Consider the following 17,298-nt stretch of genomic DNA (forward strand, 5'->3'; position numbering starts at 1 on the left):
CTCGGGGTCTTGAACCTGGGTCCTCCGCGTCCCAGTCCAATGCTCTATCCATTGCGCCACCTCCTGGTCAGGCAAACTCCTAATCTTTTTTTTTTTTTTTGTATTCTTCTGAAGCTGGAAACAGGGAGAGACAGTCAGACAGACTCCCGCATGTGCCCGACCGGGATCCACCCAGCACGCCCACCAGGGGCGACGCTCTGCCCACCAGGGGGCGACGCTCTGCCCCTCCAGGGCATCGCTCCGCCGCGACCAGAGCCACTCTAGCGCCTGGGGCAGAGGCCAAGGAGCCATCCCCAGCGCCCGGGCCATCCCTGCTCCAATGGAGCCCCGGCTGCGGGAGGGGAAGAGAGAGACAGAGAGGAAGGGGGGGTGTGGAGAAGCAAATGGGCGCTTCTCCTATGTGCCCTGGCTGGGAATCGAACCCGGGTCCCCCGCACGCCAGGCCGACGCTCTACCGCTGAGCCAACCGGCCAGGGCCCAAACTCCTAATCTTAATAGAGGTTTTTGTAGATAACGTCAAGAAGTATTTTTGGGTGCTACTTCTCCCTTGAACTATAAAATATGCAAGAACTATGGAGAATATACTTGGAATTGTTCTATTGTAGGTAAGAGAGTTCCCTTTAAAACAAGTTTTATAGAGAGGAAGATTATAAAATCCTTAGTAATCGAAAGTACTTTGGTTGGCACTTATTAGATTTTCCAAAGTTGGATTTAGCAATGATTTTTCTATTTTAGACAATACACCATTTGAAAAATTTAAGAAAAGGGCAAAGGAGGTCTTCTGTTCTTGTAACTCACACTGAATCAATGCCTGATCAGATGACAATGCATGAAGTGCAAAGACACATTTCACACCATGCAAACGCCCTGTGCCATTTTCACATTGCAGCAAGCATCAATCCTGCCACAGGTAAAGGATAGTAAAGCTTTTTTTCTTATAAATATGCTGAAATACAGTAAATAAATAGAAAAGTGGGTCTGTTTTTATAAACCTGTTCTTTATGTTAATATTCCATGTTTTCTTTTAAAATATTTATTATTGGACTAGAAATGTAATATAAAGTACCATTTCTTAAATATAGACTATGTGATTCTCAGGGTATAATTTCAGATAATATTTTTAAACACCTTGGTCTGTGTAGAACTGTGATGGCGAACCTGTGACATGTGTGTCAGCATTGACATGCATAGCCATTTTCAATGACATGTGGCTGCATACCAGAGAAGTATGGGGCCACATGCTGAGAAGGACGTTTCATCCTTGGCTCATACATGGCCAGGTGCAGTAGCCGAGGATAAAACATTTGCTGTAGTGTAGACACTGTGCCGGAGGTCTGTAGGCCAAAACAACAGAACTCCTGCACAGAGCGTCTAGTTCTGGGATTTCCGGTAAGGCCGTTAGGAAATCTTTGACCTCATTTCCGGCTGGTGGAACAGGAAGCAGTGGAATGCCGGGGACACATCTCTGGAGACCCTGTGATCGCCATTACCAGCAACCACATAACCGCAGCAACCATCATCCAATCTACTGTTCTGGGGTGTCGTGGATTTCTAATTGACCGTCATTACTGAGATAAGTGAGGGAGAGGCGAGGGCCTGTGCTATGGGTGCCGTTTCCCGCTATTAGAAATAGCGGCAGCCATTTTAATTTACATAAGATGCAACTTGCAGAGTTTCAAGACAGCATCCGGGCTCAGGTGTTTGTCGACTTTAGGTCAAAGCTTGAGAATCTGGAAAGGTGCCGCTTGGAGAATCAAGAGGAGTGCCACTACGAACAGGAAATTTGGAGTGCCTGGAACTGATTACCAGACACTTTTAGCACCCTGAGAAGTATAGCAATGGCTTTACTCATAATTTTTCCCTCTACATACTTTTGTGAGAGACCTTATTCTCAGCATTAAATAATATCAAAACCAACAAAAGAAACAGACTGACTGATGAAGTTAGTAGCGCTTGCTTGGGCTTGAAGTGTACAAAATACCAGCCTTCAGTTGAAGATTTAGCCAATGAAATTCAGCAACAAAAAAGTCACTAATAGGCAGATTAGTTAGAAAATTCCCCTCTCCCTCACTTATCTTAGTTCACAGCACCCCACACAAGTTAAATAATATCAAGACCAACAAAAGAAACCAACTGACAGATGAACAAAGAAGTCACTAAACAGGTAAGTTAAATAATTAGTTTTTGGTTTATTAAATACAGTTATATATTACAATTATACATTTTTTTATTTAAACTATAAATATTGCGAAATTATGGGTTTTGTTCTCGAAGTGACACACCACCCGAGTTATGCTCGGTATTTTGATACACCAACTTCAAAAGATTGCCCATCACTGGTCTAGAATATAGCAAGGGTTGGTTCTAAGTAAACTGAGCTTTATTTGACCCTGAAACACAAGTGGTGGCGGTCTGGTTAATTACTGTGATTTCACCCCTTTATATATTCACTGTTATTCTTTCTTCTCAATTTTTCTCTATGACTTTATCTAAATATATTTTTGCATAGTTTTCCTTATATCTCAGCATATCTTGTTTTTTCCTGTCTTAGACTTTCTTGTCTTATGCTGAGGGATAGATAATTTTCTTTTAACCTGTATATTTTCTTTTTGTTCTTTTTGTCCCTTGTGGCTGAGAACTATTTTGAGGTGGGTCTACTGTTGGTGAAAGCATATTTGAAAGCTTCTACAGGGGGTCGTCGGGTTATGACACAGTCCATTCCTACAACAGTGACGTAACCTGAATTTTGTTGTAGGTCGAAACACACCCTAGCCTAAGTCATTTACCTATCCTAACACAGTTGTAAAATCATAATCTAGAACATAAAAACACAACTAAGCCACAGAAAAAGAATACTGCGTAGTCTTCCGCTGCGTGCAACCAAACTAGTTTGCCTACGTAGTCCATAAGTACGATGCTAATGGCATAAGCTGTAAAATCCAGTCTCAATTTTTTAAAGTTTTTATGGGAGTGAGTGCCATAAGCTGGAAAGATTGTATGTCGAGACTGCTTTAACCTTAGGACCCCCTGTATTTAAGAGCATTGTTTTCTTTCTGCATGAAAAACATATGAGAAGGCCTATAAATTTCATTTCATTGCTGGTAGAACTATAGTTATAAAAAGTTACAGTCATGGTTTATTGAAATGGAAATCTATTGCTTCAGAGTGTACATTTTATTTTTAAATGTTTATAAAAAGAGAATATTCAGTAAATACAATTCCAAAAAGATGATCTATAGTATGGTTCCTCCAACTATAGCAGTGGCTTTAGATACGTGCCATCCCATATGGTAGCCATTAGCCACGTGTAGCTGTTTGAGCACTTGAAATGTGGCTAGTCCAAATAGAGATGTTCTGTAAAATACACACTGGGTATAAGACATTAAAAATTCTTATTGAAATCTTACCTTTTTTGTTTTTACAGATATTCCAAATGCCTTGGTTGGCACTGTATTTAACATTGATGATGGAAATGGCGGCTTTGTCGTTCATTGGTTAAACAACAAGGAATTTCATTTTACATTGTCTACTGAGATATTTATGCAGCAATTACGAAAACTTTCTGAGAAGCCGGAAGATCATGAAAGTGATGATGCAGATAGAGAAGATGAGGAGCATTCACAGGAGAGAGAGATGGGTTTACATATGAAATTAGACCATGGTTAGTGTCCTGTGTTTAGGTTTTTCTTGTTTTCAAGTTAACATGTTTTTGTGGTGCCACTTGTAGTTTGTAATTCTTTCTTCCTGTTCTTCTTCTTTATGACTTTTTCATTCCACAAATATTTATGAAATATCTATCATTTAATTCTGTATGCCTTGTTATAACATATTGCTTTGAGTAATGTATTATTTTGGAAAGCATATCCCTTTTTGGGAAATAGGCTTTGCTAATGGTAATAATGATAGTGTGAATTAAATTTTGGTTTTATCCAAAAGTAAGAAATAGAGGCCCTGGTTGGTTGGCCCAGTGGAAGAGCATCTGCCTGTGTGGATGTCCTGGGTTTGATTCCCAGTCAGGGCACACTGGAGAAGTGCCCATCTGATGCCTCTCCACCCCTCCCCTTCTCACTTCTCTCTCTTTCCGCCTCCCATAGCCATGGCTTGATTGGTTTGAGTGCATCAGCCCTGGGCACTGAGGATGCTTTGTAGAGCCTCCCCTCAGGTGCTAAAAATAGCTCAGTTGCAAGCACAACCCTAGATGGGCAGAGCATGGCCTCAGATAGGGGTCGCTGGGTGGATCCCAGTTGTGGTGCATGCAGAAATTCTACTCTTACTTGGAAAAGAAGAAGAAAAAATAAATATAGTAATTTTTCAGTTCAGACCAGAAAATAGTTTCCTTCTTTGTTTTTTCCTTGACCATAGTTGGAAAAGGAATTTATAATATGTAAAGATGGTATACTATTTATTTATAGTCTAGTATATAAGTAAATTTATATAGTATTACTAATATGTACTGGTAAATTCTTATATATTGATATATTTATTTTCTGATTCAGAGTTATCTCTGGACAGAGAATCTGAGGCAGGTACAGGATCATCAGAACATGAGGATGGAGAACGAGAGGGAAGTCCTAGAACCTATTCACGACCTAGTGCACCAATGCCACTGCCTACTGTCCTGCTTGATCGGAAGATTGAAATGCTGCTAACTGAATGGAATAAGAATCCTGACATGCTTTTTACTATACACCCTGTAGATGGTACCTTCCTAGTGTGGCACATAAAGTATTTGGATGAATATAATCCTGGAATATTTAGACAAGTCCAGGTATATTTTATTGATAAAGCAATTAGTACATTTCATATATTGATAAAAGGGTATGCAGATTTAGCAGTTTTTCAGAATTATTAAAAGATTTTGTTTTTGATAAGCAACTAAGAAGAGAATACTTATATTGCTATCATAATATGTGATCAATGACCACAAATTTTACAAACCTGGTTAAGTCAAAGTAAAATGAATTTGACTTTGAAATGTGATACTGAATATTTGAATATAGGTTTTGTCATATTTTTTTGCAATATTTTGAATAAACTAAAAATGTAATTCATGATGAGTCCCCCTCTCCCCAGGCCCTGGATTTATTAACTAAACCTAGCTGGCTTTATCTGTTATCTCTTTCAAGTTTAGATTTGTAGTTGTGATCATTTATATGTGCTCCTTTTTTTTCTTCAGTCTCTTTCTGCACTATGAATATCAATATATTGCATAAATCCAGGAAAGGGATTAGACCAGGGGTCCCCAAACTACGGCCCACGGGCCGCATGTGGCCCCCTTAGGCCATTTATCCGGCCCCCGCCGCACTTCCGGAAGGGGCACCTCTTTCATTGGTGGTCAGTGAGAGGAGCATAGTTCCCATTGAAATACTGGTCAGTTTGTTGATTTAAATCTACTTGTTCTTTTTTTTTTTTTTAATTTTTATTTTAATGGGGTGACATTAATAAATCAGGGTACATACATTCAAAGAAAACATTTCCAGGTTATCTTGTCGTTTAGTTCTGTTGCATACCCATCACCCGAAGAGAGATCATCCTCTGCCACCCTAAATCTACTTGTTCTTTATTTTAAATATTGTATTTGTTCCCATTTTGTTTTTTTACTTTAAAATAAGATATGTGCAGTGTACGTAGGGATTTGTTCATAGTTTTTTTTATAGTCTGGCCCTCCAACGGTCTGAGGGACAGTGAACTGGCCCCCTGTGTAAAAAGTTTGGGGACCCCTGAATTAGACCATAAAAGGTTGAAAAAGATACTTTTTGCTAGAAAGCTGAGATTTAGCTTTTGAAAATAGAAGTATTTTTGGAAGACTTTTTGAGAGGAGGCAGACGACTACTGACACTGAATCATTGTGTTTTTCAGGTTTCTTTTTCTTCTCGGATTCCTGTTGCATTTCCTTCTGGTGACGCAAGCTCTCTTAGTAAAAATATCATGATGTATGCCTGTACAAATACTACAAAAGAGTCTCACTCCACTCTGTTACACCAAGAGATGATGGCTGTTGGAAGTCCTCACAGATCACAGTCACACTATAGTTCACGTTGTACAAATATGAACATTTTAGCTCCCACAGTAATGATGGTTTCTAAACACATAGATGGTTCTTTAAATCAATGGGCAGTCACTTTTGCTGTTAAGTCTGCCTTTACCACTGTTCTAACTGTATCTCACAAATTTAGATATTGTGGTCATCGATTTCACCTCAATGACTTGGCGTGTCATTCAGTTTTACCACTGTTATTGACATCATCTCATCATAATGCTTTGTTGACTCCTGAATCAGATTGTCAGTGGGACTCAGTCAATAAATTAAGTAGATTAACAGATCCTATAAAACACATAAAAGGTTCCTTAAAACAACCTCTTAGAAATGCAGCCACGCGTACATTTCATGACCCAAATGCAATCTACAGTGAACTTATTCTATGGCGTGTAGACCCAATAGGACCTTTGTCATACACAGGAGGAGTTTCAGAATTGGCTCGAATTAACTCCTTACATACATCAGCCTTCTCTAATGTAGCTTGGCTTCCAACTCTTATTCCCAGCTATTGTCTTGGTAAGTTCATTTTAATTGTGAACTTAATAAAAGCTTTAAACAGTTGTTATCCATAGAATGGTTTATATTTGTCATTATTAGGAGGATTTTAAGTAAGTATTCAGAATGTAGGCACCAGACTTACATTTAGAATTTCTAGATGTTTGTTTTTAATCTTTTCCCTCTCATAATTTATTTTCTGTTGAAATTTTTTGCTAATAATTTTGTGTCCATTTATTATATCTGTTTAATTATAATTCTTGAGCATGGTTATTCCTGAAAAGAAAAGTATATTTGTTTTTTGTACTTCAGCCAATGATTAAAATAAACTACATTATAACACAAAATGTTTATACTTTCTTAGGCACATACTGCAATTCTGCAAGTGCTTGCTTTGTTGCTTCTGATGGCAAAAATCTCAGACTCTATCAAGCTGTGGTAGATGCAAGGAAATTACTAGATGAATTGTCAGATCCAGAATCTTCAGTAAGTTATTTACTAATCTTTATTAACATAGCTAATCTGATAATTCTCTTGTATAAATACTTTGTCTAGAGTCTTTATTTGTTAGTTGGTGGTTAGAAAGTGAACGTATGTTCTGGCCTCTGTATGACAAATTTTTTTGTTTTTTATTTGTGTTCTTAGTTATATGAATTAAAATTACAGTCTGCATATCGTACATCAGTTCTTTTTTACATTTAAAGAAATAAATTTTTCTTTTTCTAAAATATGACAATTTCTTCTTGACCTTTATATTTACTTTTTTTAGTTTGGTTTTGTTAATCTTTCTTTGCTCAAAAATGGTTTTAAGGCAGCTTTACCAAGATCTATGTTTAGGTTGAAACATTTGAACTTTCATGAGCTTGATTCATTATTATTATTATTATTATTATTATTTTTAAGTGAGAGGAGAGGAGATAGAGAGGCAGTCTCCTGCATGTGCCCTGAGTGGCATCTGCCTGGCAACCTCTGTCTGGGGCCAGTGCTCAAGTCAGCCAAGTTATCCTTAGCGCCTGGGGCCGACGCTGGAACTAGTCGAGCCGTTGGCTGCAAGAGGGGAAGAGAAAGAGAGGAGGGAGAGGAAGGTGGAGAGAAGTAGATGTTCGCTTCCCATGTGTGCCCTGATTGGGAATCAAACCTGGGATGTCATATACTGGGCCGATGCTCTGTTCACTGAGCCAGCTGGACCAAGGACTTCTTTTTTTTTTATTATTCATTTTAGAGAGGAAAGAGAGGAGAGAGAGCGTGAGAAAGATGGGGGCGAGGGAGAGGAAGCATCAACTTCCTATGTGCCTTTACCAGGCAAGCCCATGGTTTCGAACTGGCAACCTCAGCATTCCAGGTCAATGCTTTACCCACTGCACCACTATAGGTCAGGTGTTTTATTGTTTGTTTTTGTTTTTTTAAAGATTTTATTTGTTGATTTTAGAGAGAGGAGAGAGAGAGAGAGAGAAAGGGAGGGAGGAGGAGCAGGAAGCATCAATTTGTTTTTTTTTTTAATGTGCCTTGACCAGGCAAGCCCAGGGCTTTGAACTGGCGACCTCAGCATTCCAGGTCAACAATTTATCTACTGCACTACAGGTTAGGCTATAGGAATATATCTTTTTTTTTTTTTTAATTTTATTTATTCATTTTAGAGAGGAGAGAGAAAGGGAGAGAGAGAGACAGAGAAGGAGAGAGAGAGGAGAGAGAGACAGAGAGAGAAGGTGGAGAGGAGCTGGAAGCATCAACTCCCATATGTGCCTTGACCAGGCAAGCCCAGGGTTTCGAACCGGCGACCTCAGCATTTCCAGGTCGACGCTTTATCCACTGCACCACCACAGGTCAGGCAGGAATATATCTTTTTTTTAAGTGGTTTTATTTATTGATTTTTTAGAGCGAGAGAGTGAGAAAGGGAGAGGGGCAGGAACAAGAAGCATCAACTCATAGTAATTGCTTCTTGTATGTGCCTTGACCGGGCAAGCCCAGGGTTTCCAACCAGTGACCTCAGCATTCCAGGTCAACACTTTATCCACTGTGCCATCACAGGTCAGGTGCTTGACTCATTATTTAAAAAAAAAATGCTATGAGAGTATTTTTTACTCTCATAGAGTATATTACAGTGGGAGGCAGTATTGCACTCTGGTTATTCTGTATCTGGACTGGAAGTTAGTCTGAATTAGTTAATATTCATATTTGAATAGTAAAATTTCTATTTACCTATTAAACATGGCTTTTTATAAAACAACTGTTCTAATAAAAATCTTTCCAATATTGAGAACCAAAGACTATTTTTGAGTGTCTACCTTGTTCCTCTAGCTGTGTAGGGGATAGAGTATAAATTTCAGGGTCTGCCTTTAAGGAGCTTTTAATTTAGTTGAGGAGATAAATGATTAAAAATGTTTAAATAACAGTTTAAGACAGAAGAAGAGGTGTCTGAGGATAGTTTGTAATTTATTGTCACATAGATGGCACTAGAAGTATTTCATGATTCAGAGAATAGAGATATCAGTTTAGGGTAGGTATAGAATTCTTTATTAAGAACACTGTTTGGATTCATTTGTGATGGATAAGATTTAGAAAGACAAATTCTTACTCTTTTCCTGAGTGGGAGAGTGGCTTGAAAGTAATTGTGGATATAGGAAAGAACATATATAAATAAGGTTGGTCCAGAAACAGTGAGAAAACCAGTTAGACTAGAGCCAAAGGTTGGCATAGAGAAAGTCTAGCACCTTAAAATTATAGAATTAGAAGATGGTTTAAAGGTCACCTAATCTAACCAGCCATCTGGTGCTTTATTTCCCTCTACCACATTCCAGCCAATTTGTCGTCTGCCTTCCAAGAAGGGAAGCTTAACTCTAAAGGCAGCTCATTCGGTTTTTGAATTACCTTCACTATTATATCGAAATTACATTTGTATTTCTTAAATTCTATTTGTTGGTCCTGGTTCCGTTTAGAATGAGTGTAATATTATTTACATATGAGAGCACCTCACATATTTGAAGACAGCTCTCTTGAACCTTTGTATTTCTCTGTAAAAACATCTGACCCTGATTAGGTTTCTTCTTGGCAGGTTTCAGTGTGTCTGTATTCTTTGGGCATTTTAAGAACACTAGAGTATAGTGGTATTACAGCTTCTTTCATCAGATACTATTATGTTTTGGCAGTCACGCCACATTCTTTGTATGTTAATGATTCATATTGAGCTGGCTCTCAGTTAAATATCCCAAAGTTTTTTGTTTTTGTGTTTTTGGCCAATAAGCCATTCTGTGTTTGTGCATTTGTACTAGGGACCAAATATAGGCCTGTTTTTCCTGTTACATTTCATCTCACTAGGCTCCACTTAACAACTTTTAGTATATTTTTGAAACCAGATTCTGATATTTGTTATTGTTTTTTGACTTACAGGACCAGCCTATTTGATGGATGTTGTAACTACATATTTATCTAAGTCAGTTATTGCAATGTTAACCAGGGCAGGTGTGAAGAGTCTAATAGTGTACATTTGCTATCCTCCATTTTTATTATCTGGAATATTTCTCCAGCTTGTCCCAAGGATTTTCATGAGACAGCTTGTTATGTACTTTGTTGAAATTAAATACACCCTGTCAAATCTGCTGCTGCAGTGAAAAAACAAGTCAAATATATATGTTATCATTGTTTTAATAAATAGTTGGTTGAATGTATGTAACTGATCTCTCTTGATGACTAAACATTGTACTAAGTAGACATTAAGCACTTTTTGTTTTCCTTTTTGAAAATTGGAACACTTGCCTGTTTTTAGTCTTTTGGCGGTGACATTCCCCATGATCTCTCAGAAAACAACCTCTGTTGTTCGTTGATCTCATTTGCAAAATTTCTCTAACCTGGGTAATATTTTTTCAGAAAATATAAATTCATTTAGAGCAGTGAGATTCATTGTTGAATTTCTTTATCTTAGTGTTCTACTTTCACTTTACCAAGGTACTTTTTTCCTTAAACCTTCCATTTTTTATTTTTTGTGACAGAGACAGGGAGAGACTGAGAGAGGGACAGATAGGGACAGACAGACAGGAAGGGAGAGAGATGAGAAGCATCAATCATCAGTTATTCGTTGTGACACGTTAGTTGTTCATTGATTGCTTTCTTGTATGTGCCTTGACCAGGGGGAGGGGCTACAGCAGACTGAGTGACCCCTTGCTCAAGCCAGCGACCTTGGGCTCAAGCTGGTGAGCTTTTGCTCAAACCAGATGAGCTCACGCTCAAGCTGACAACCTCAGGGTTTCAAACCTGAGTCCTCCGCATCCCAGTCTGACACTCTTATCCACCGCGCCACTGCCTGGTCAGGCTCCTTGTTGTTGTTTTTTAAGGTTAAGAAGTAATAGTTATTCTTGTAGAAAATTTTTGGTTCTTTCTACTTTAGCAAGCTAAATTCTTAAAATGGAAGATCGGAGACAAAGTAGGAAACTATTTCTTTATTCTCTGGACTTTATTAACATTCAACTATCAGCCTCTGTTAATCTTATCTTTTCCTTTTTGTCTGTACTCTAAAAACAATAATTTATTCAATACCTTAGTTAATTTTTATATATTTATTTATTTTTAAAGATTTTATTTATTGATTTTACAGAGAGAGGAGGGGAATGAGAGCGAGAAGTATCAACTCATAATTGCTTCACTTTAGTTCTGTGGTTCCTTATACGTGCCTTGACCAGGCAAGTCCAGGATTTTGAACTGGCAATCTCAGCATTCCAGGTTGTTGCTCTATCCACTGCACCACCACAAGCCAGGCATCAGTGCCTTAGTTAATTTTTAAATAAAAATTTTATTTTAGAATAGTTTCAGATTTACAGAAAAGTATCAAATAGAGTTCTTAGAATACCCCACAGCTGGTTTCCCCTACTGTTAACATTTTATATTGCCAGGATACGTTTGTCACAACTAAGAAACCATTATTGGTGTGATATAATTAATTAAACTCCAGCCTTTATTGAGACTTAACTGATATTTCCACTAATGTCCTTTTTGTGTTCTAGGATTTCGTCCAGAAAACCATATTATTTTTAGTATCATGAATCCTTAGTCTTCTCTGATCTGTAAAAGTTTCTTCATCAGTTTTCTTTCTAATGACTTCCATAGTTTTGAGTAGTACTGGTCAGATAGTTTATAGAATTTTCTCTCAATATGGGGTTGTCTGCTATTTTTCTCATGGTTAGACTGGATTCATGAGTTTTAGGGAATACCACAGATATATAGTACCCTTCTCATCACATTCTAGAATGGGTACATGTTATCAATGTGACTTATCACTGATGATGTTAACCTTGATCATAGGGCCAAAGTAGTGTTTGCCAGGCTTTTCCACTATAAAGTTACCTTCCTTGTCCTTAAAAAAGACCTGGGAGCTAGTTGACAGAGTTCAGAAGTTAGCCTCTTGTAGTACAGAACAAGGCAGATGAGGGTGGAGAATAGATCAAGGTTTAGATGCAGACAAAGAACAGCCAGCAAAGTCCACAATTTTTGTCTCTTAGCATCTATTTCTAGTCTTTAGATGAAGAAACTTTTATCTCCAAGATAGAGGAGATACGCCTGACCTGTGGTGGCGCAGTGGATCAAACGTCAACCTGGGCTTGCCTGGTCAAGGCACATATGGGAATTGATGCTTCCTGCTCCTCCCTGCCTTCTCTTTCTCTCTCTCTATCTCTCTCTCTGTCTCTCTTCTCTAAAATGAATAAATAAAAATAATTAAAAAAAGAGGAGACACAAAATTCCGATTTGGTATTGTATCATTTATGTAGTGATGCCAATTCAGGCATAATAAATACTACTCGAAACCTTAATTGTAGCTGTCCCATCAGTACTTGTCACAGTAGGCGAATTGGGGAAAAAGAAACACCACAAAGGAAAACTGTCCTAGCCTCTGTGTTTATAGATAGTCACAAAGTCAACATTGAATAATCATAGCATTCTCTGATACTTTTTAGTGCCTCAGGTGTTTTGTTTTGTTGTTCTTTCATTTAAAATTTTATTTATTTATTTATTTTTGGAGAGAGAGGAAAAGAGAGAGAGAGAAAGACAGGAACATAGATCTGTTCCTGTATGTGCCCTGGCCAGGGCTTATTTTTTCCTTTTTAAACCTGGTGGAGTGGCCCAAACATTACCATGGGATTCAGGTCTTTTGAGGTCCTGTTTTTATTTTTGTTGTTTGTTTGTTTTGTTTTTTTACAGGGACAGAGAGAGAATCAGAGAGAAGGATAGATAGGGACAGACAGACAGGAACGGAGAGAGATGAGAAGCATCAATCATCAGTTTTTCGTTTGCGACACTTTAGTAGTTCATTGATTGCTTTCTCATATGTGCCTTGACTGTGGGCCTTCAGCAGACCGAGTAACCCCTTGCTCAAGCCAGTGACCTTGGGTCCAAGCTGGTGAGCTTTTTTTTTTTTCTGCTCAAGCCAGATGAGCCCACACTCAAGCTGGCAACCTCGGGGTCTCGAACCTGGGTCCTACACATTCCAGTCCAATGCTTTATCCACTGTGCCACCACCTGGTCAGACGAGGTCCTGTTTTTTTGTTTTCCTTTTTTAGTTGCTGCTGTTTCCTGTCAATTTTTTTAATAGGTTATGGGAATACCAAAAATTTCTTCAGTGTCAGTCTTTCTTGTCCTCATTTTGTAGTAACAAACCAGGATCAGTCACCCTGACCACTCACTCTTCTCTGCATGTTGGTTAAATAGCAGGAGTTAAAAAAATCATCAAGGGCCAGTCTCAGCTCTTTCAGTATAATGGACCTCTGATCATGTTCCCTGACAGAATATTTTGTTCTTTTGAGCACTAGCATTCTCTAGACACATTGAGCCCAAGACTGTGGAGACAGGAATAAAAAATTCTATAGGTAGGGTATTAAGTGTGATAGAGAAGAGTTACTTCTATCTCCACCCTTTGATTTGCAGACTTAGCCATGAAGTAATGGCATCCTATTGATCATCAGCATGGACACAGAACGCCTCATATAGGCTGTTATCCCCTGGCTGGTGCTGTTCCTTGAAGGGCATTCTGCTGTTCTGTTAAGTCACCTCCTTTTAGATGAAGAGCTACTTGGTTAAACCCAAGCAAGTTTTGTGGGATTAGACCTAGTGCCATATTTCTTCCAGATGGGCTGGAATTAGGGTGAATGAGGCGCTCACCTTGGGTAAAAAACTTAAGGGAGTGCCAAAGAACAGTAATCAAGATAAATCCTAATTTAGCCTGACCTTTGGTGGTACAATAGATAAAGTGTCCACTTGGAATGCTGAGGTCAACATTTCGAAACCCTGGGCTTGTCTGGTCAAGGCACATACAAGAAGCAACTAAGTTGATGTTTCCTGCTGCTACCCCCCATTGTCTCTCTCTTCTCTCCAAAAATCAGAAAAATCTAGAAAAAAAACTTATTAACAACAAAAAAAGAGACATACCAATTTAATGCAATATTTTAAACAATCAAAATTAAAGCAAAATTTTCATGATGAAGAAGATGCCAATATTTTGAATAAAGACAGGATCTAACAGTGCCATAATGAATCATGTCAGATCCAGAGGCAAAAGGAAGACTATTTACCCTATAATCTGTTTCTGTGTTTATTTTATTTTATTATTTTTATTTTATTTTAATTTATTTTATCTTTTTTATTATTATTATTATTTTTTATTCAGTGGAGGGGAGGCAGAGATGGATTCCTGTAAGCACCCGGCTGGGATCCACCCAGCAGGCCCACTAGGAGGCAATGCTCTGCCCATCTGGGGTATTGCTCCATTGGTTAGCAACTGAGCTCTTCTAGCACCTGAGGCAGAGGCCATGGAGCCACCCTCAGGGCCGGAGCCAGCTTGCTCCAACTGAGCCATGGCTGTGGGAAGGGAGGAGAGAGAGAGAGACAGAATCAAGAGGGGGAGGGGTGGAGAAGCAAATGGGTCCTTTTCCCGTGTGTCCTGACCAGGAATTGAACCCAGGACATCCACACACTGGGTGGACACTCTACCACTGAGCCAGCCAGCCAGGGCCTCTTTATTTAAATTTTTTTTTTTTTTTTTTTACAGAGAGAGTGAGTCAGAGAGAGGGATAGACAGGGACAGACAGACAGGAACAGAGAGAGATGAGAAGTATCAATCATTAGTTTTTCGTTGCGCGTTGCGACACCTTAGTTGTTCATTGATTGCTTTCTCATGTGTGCCGTGACCACGGGCCTTCAACAGACTGAGCAACCCCTTGCTGGAGCCAGCGACCTTGGGGTCAAGCTGGTGGGCTTTTGCTCAAACCAGATGAACCTGCGCTCAAGCTGGCAACCTCAGGGTCTCGAACCTGGGTCCTCTGCATCCCAGTTCGATGCTCTATCCACTGTGCCACCACCTGGTCAGGCTCTTTATTTTTTTAATGGTTTATTTGCCCTTAGAACATTAAAGTAGTTAGATAGAATTTCAAATTCAAAGTAAATGTAGTAAAACTGACATTATTATTTTAAGTTTAAACATTTATACCAAAAACAAAATTCATTATAGTTTTTATTTTTCTGGCATTAATGAAAGCAGTTTCTTCAGGAGTAGTATCTAAATGTCTGTCTTGGAGCTTTAAGGTTGCAAAATGGAGAAGACACATTAAGATAACTACTACAGATGCCTTGAGCTTATACACTATTTACGTAAACCTACTGATTTTTCTAACTGCTAAATTTACTTAAAAAATGAGAATAAGACTGATTATAACAAGTTGAAATATTTCTTTGAATGTTTGAATTGTCATTGTTAATCAGTTAATTTAGAAGGGCCTTTAATGTCTGAGATGCTATATCATGTTGACAGTAGATTCATACATTTTTTATTATTAACACTGTGTTTTTTATTTACAGAAACTTATTGGAGAAGTGTTTAATATCGTGAGCCAGCAATCTACTGCTCGACCTGGCTGCATTATTGAGCTCGATGCAATAACCAACCAAGTAAAAAAACATGCTTCTGAACTGGTGATATTAATAATACTGCATCCCAGTGTTTTATATGCCATATGATATATTTCATTCTCAAAATAATTTTCTTGTTTGATATGAAATACAGCCAGCTTCTCTTGATTCTTATAGTGAAAAAAATCTAATGATCTGAGAATTATTCTATTCCAGCTGAATTGTATCTATAACCATATTTTCTTATGTAGAGATCATTTGATTCAGTTAGGAAAGCCGTGAGGGAGAATACAGGACAGCTGCACAGATGCTTGATTTGCAGTTTCTCTTTTACTATATCATTACTCATTTCAACTCAGTTGAGGGTGACTTCATCTTTAGAGTGTTTGCCTTGTTAGGCTGAATATTAGGTATTTCCATGAGGTCCATTAAAATGCAGATTAAAATGGGATCAAAATATACATTTATTTTTGACCCACGGGTCTATTTGTGTAGCCAGTATTCTTCCCCAGCTCCTACTGAGGGAATGAGGACCTTCTCCTTATAGGGAGTTTGTGAATTCATTCTGGCTCTCAGGATATTTGTTTCTTCAGGATCATGTTTATGGACTAAGAGAGAGAAATAATGTATTCATTCTAAATATATAAAAAAGATTACTTTAGTGAGAAAGTTACCAATATTTTCAAACAGGAAATGAACAAAGAGCCAACCATATTTAGAAACAACTATAGTGATGTCATTAGTTTTCCATGGTGCCTTGCACATTTTTAGGGGAAAATGTAATAATTTTCAATGTAGAAAAATTACCACATCAGTTCTTGGCAACAGAACTGTGGATGTCAGGCACAAATTACTAAGGCCTCCTAGGAAATCCTTAACTTTTATGTCCCTTAGTATAATGCCTTACAAATTTATCCTGTGATTTCCTTTTCTGTTCTATAGGGATATATATATGATATATATATATGATATATATATATAGAAGAGTGGACTGGCTTCATTCCCATAGATGTCTTAATTTTTAATGGAGTTTGTACTAAATTCATCCCCCACTTTAGCTCATTCTTTACTCTTTACTATAGAATCTTAGACTGTGAATTGATGATAGTCACTGGCATTCTGCTTTTCACTTCATATCTGCTCACAATTTTTTCCTTCCTAGTAGTGACAGTCTTTTTTTTTTTTAATTTAGTGAGAGGAGGGAAGGCAGAGACAGAGTCCTGCATTTGCCCCAAACGGGATCCACCTGGCAAGCCCAGTAGGGGGTGATGCTCTATCTAGGGCATTGCTCTGTTGCTCAGCAACTGAGTTCTTCTTAGTGCCTGAGGCAGAGGCCATGGAGCCATCCTCAGTGCCTGGGGCCAACTTGCTGTAATCAAACCATGACTGCAGAAAGGGAAGAGAGGGCAGGGGAAGGGTAGAGAAGCAGATGGGTGCTTCTCCTGTGTGCCTGGCCAGGAATTGAGCCTGGGACATCCACATACTGGGCCAATGCTCTACCACTGAGTCAACCGTCCAGGGCAGCAGTGGTTACCTTTAATACAAGGGCTGGTACAAGTGTCCGTCAGTGGATGTGTGGATTAAAAAGCTGTGGTACATATATACAATAGAATATTATGGAGTCATGAAAAAGAAGGAAGTCTTACGTTTTGTGACAACATGGATGGACATGGAAATTATTATGTTAAATGAAATAAGCCAGGCAGAAAAAGAAAAATATCATATGACTTCACTCATTTGAGGAATCCAGTGAACAATGTGAACTGAAGAATGGAATTGAGACAGAGGAGAGATGAAAGGGACCAGAGGAAAAGAGAACAAAGGGAAAGGGGATGATAGGATGGGATAAACCTGAAGGGAAGGGGGGAAGGCACTAT

At 38.5% G+C, this 17,298-nt stretch overlaps 1 protein-coding gene across 3 annotated transcripts in view; it reads left to right on the forward strand.

Moving 5' to 3' along the window:
* DMXL2 (Dmx like 2) overlaps nucleotides 1-17,298 on the forward strand; it is a 196,917-nt gene that overhangs the window by 109,627 nt on the left and 69,992 nt on the right. For all 3 annotated transcript variants that reach the window (XM_066276368.1, XM_066276370.1, XM_066276371.1), the window contains exons 9-14: nucleotides 736-910; nucleotides 3,425-3,661; nucleotides 4,497-4,768; nucleotides 5,860-6,556; nucleotides 6,900-7,021; nucleotides 15,371-15,460. In XM_066276368.1, the coding sequence (XP_066132465.1) occupies nucleotides 736-910; nucleotides 3,425-3,661; nucleotides 4,497-4,768; nucleotides 5,860-6,556; nucleotides 6,900-7,021; nucleotides 15,371-15,460 (1,593 nt within the window). The remainder of the gene's footprint in view (nucleotides 1-735; nucleotides 911-3,424; nucleotides 3,662-4,496; nucleotides 4,769-5,859; nucleotides 6,557-6,899; nucleotides 7,022-15,370; nucleotides 15,461-17,298) is intronic.

Source organism: Saccopteryx bilineata, chromosome 4 (genome assembly GCF_036850765.1).
Source record: "Saccopteryx bilineata isolate mSacBil1 chromosome 4, mSacBil1_pri_phased_curated, whole genome shotgun sequence".
NCBI lineage: Eukaryota > Metazoa > Chordata > Mammalia > Chiroptera > Emballonuridae > Saccopteryx > Saccopteryx bilineata.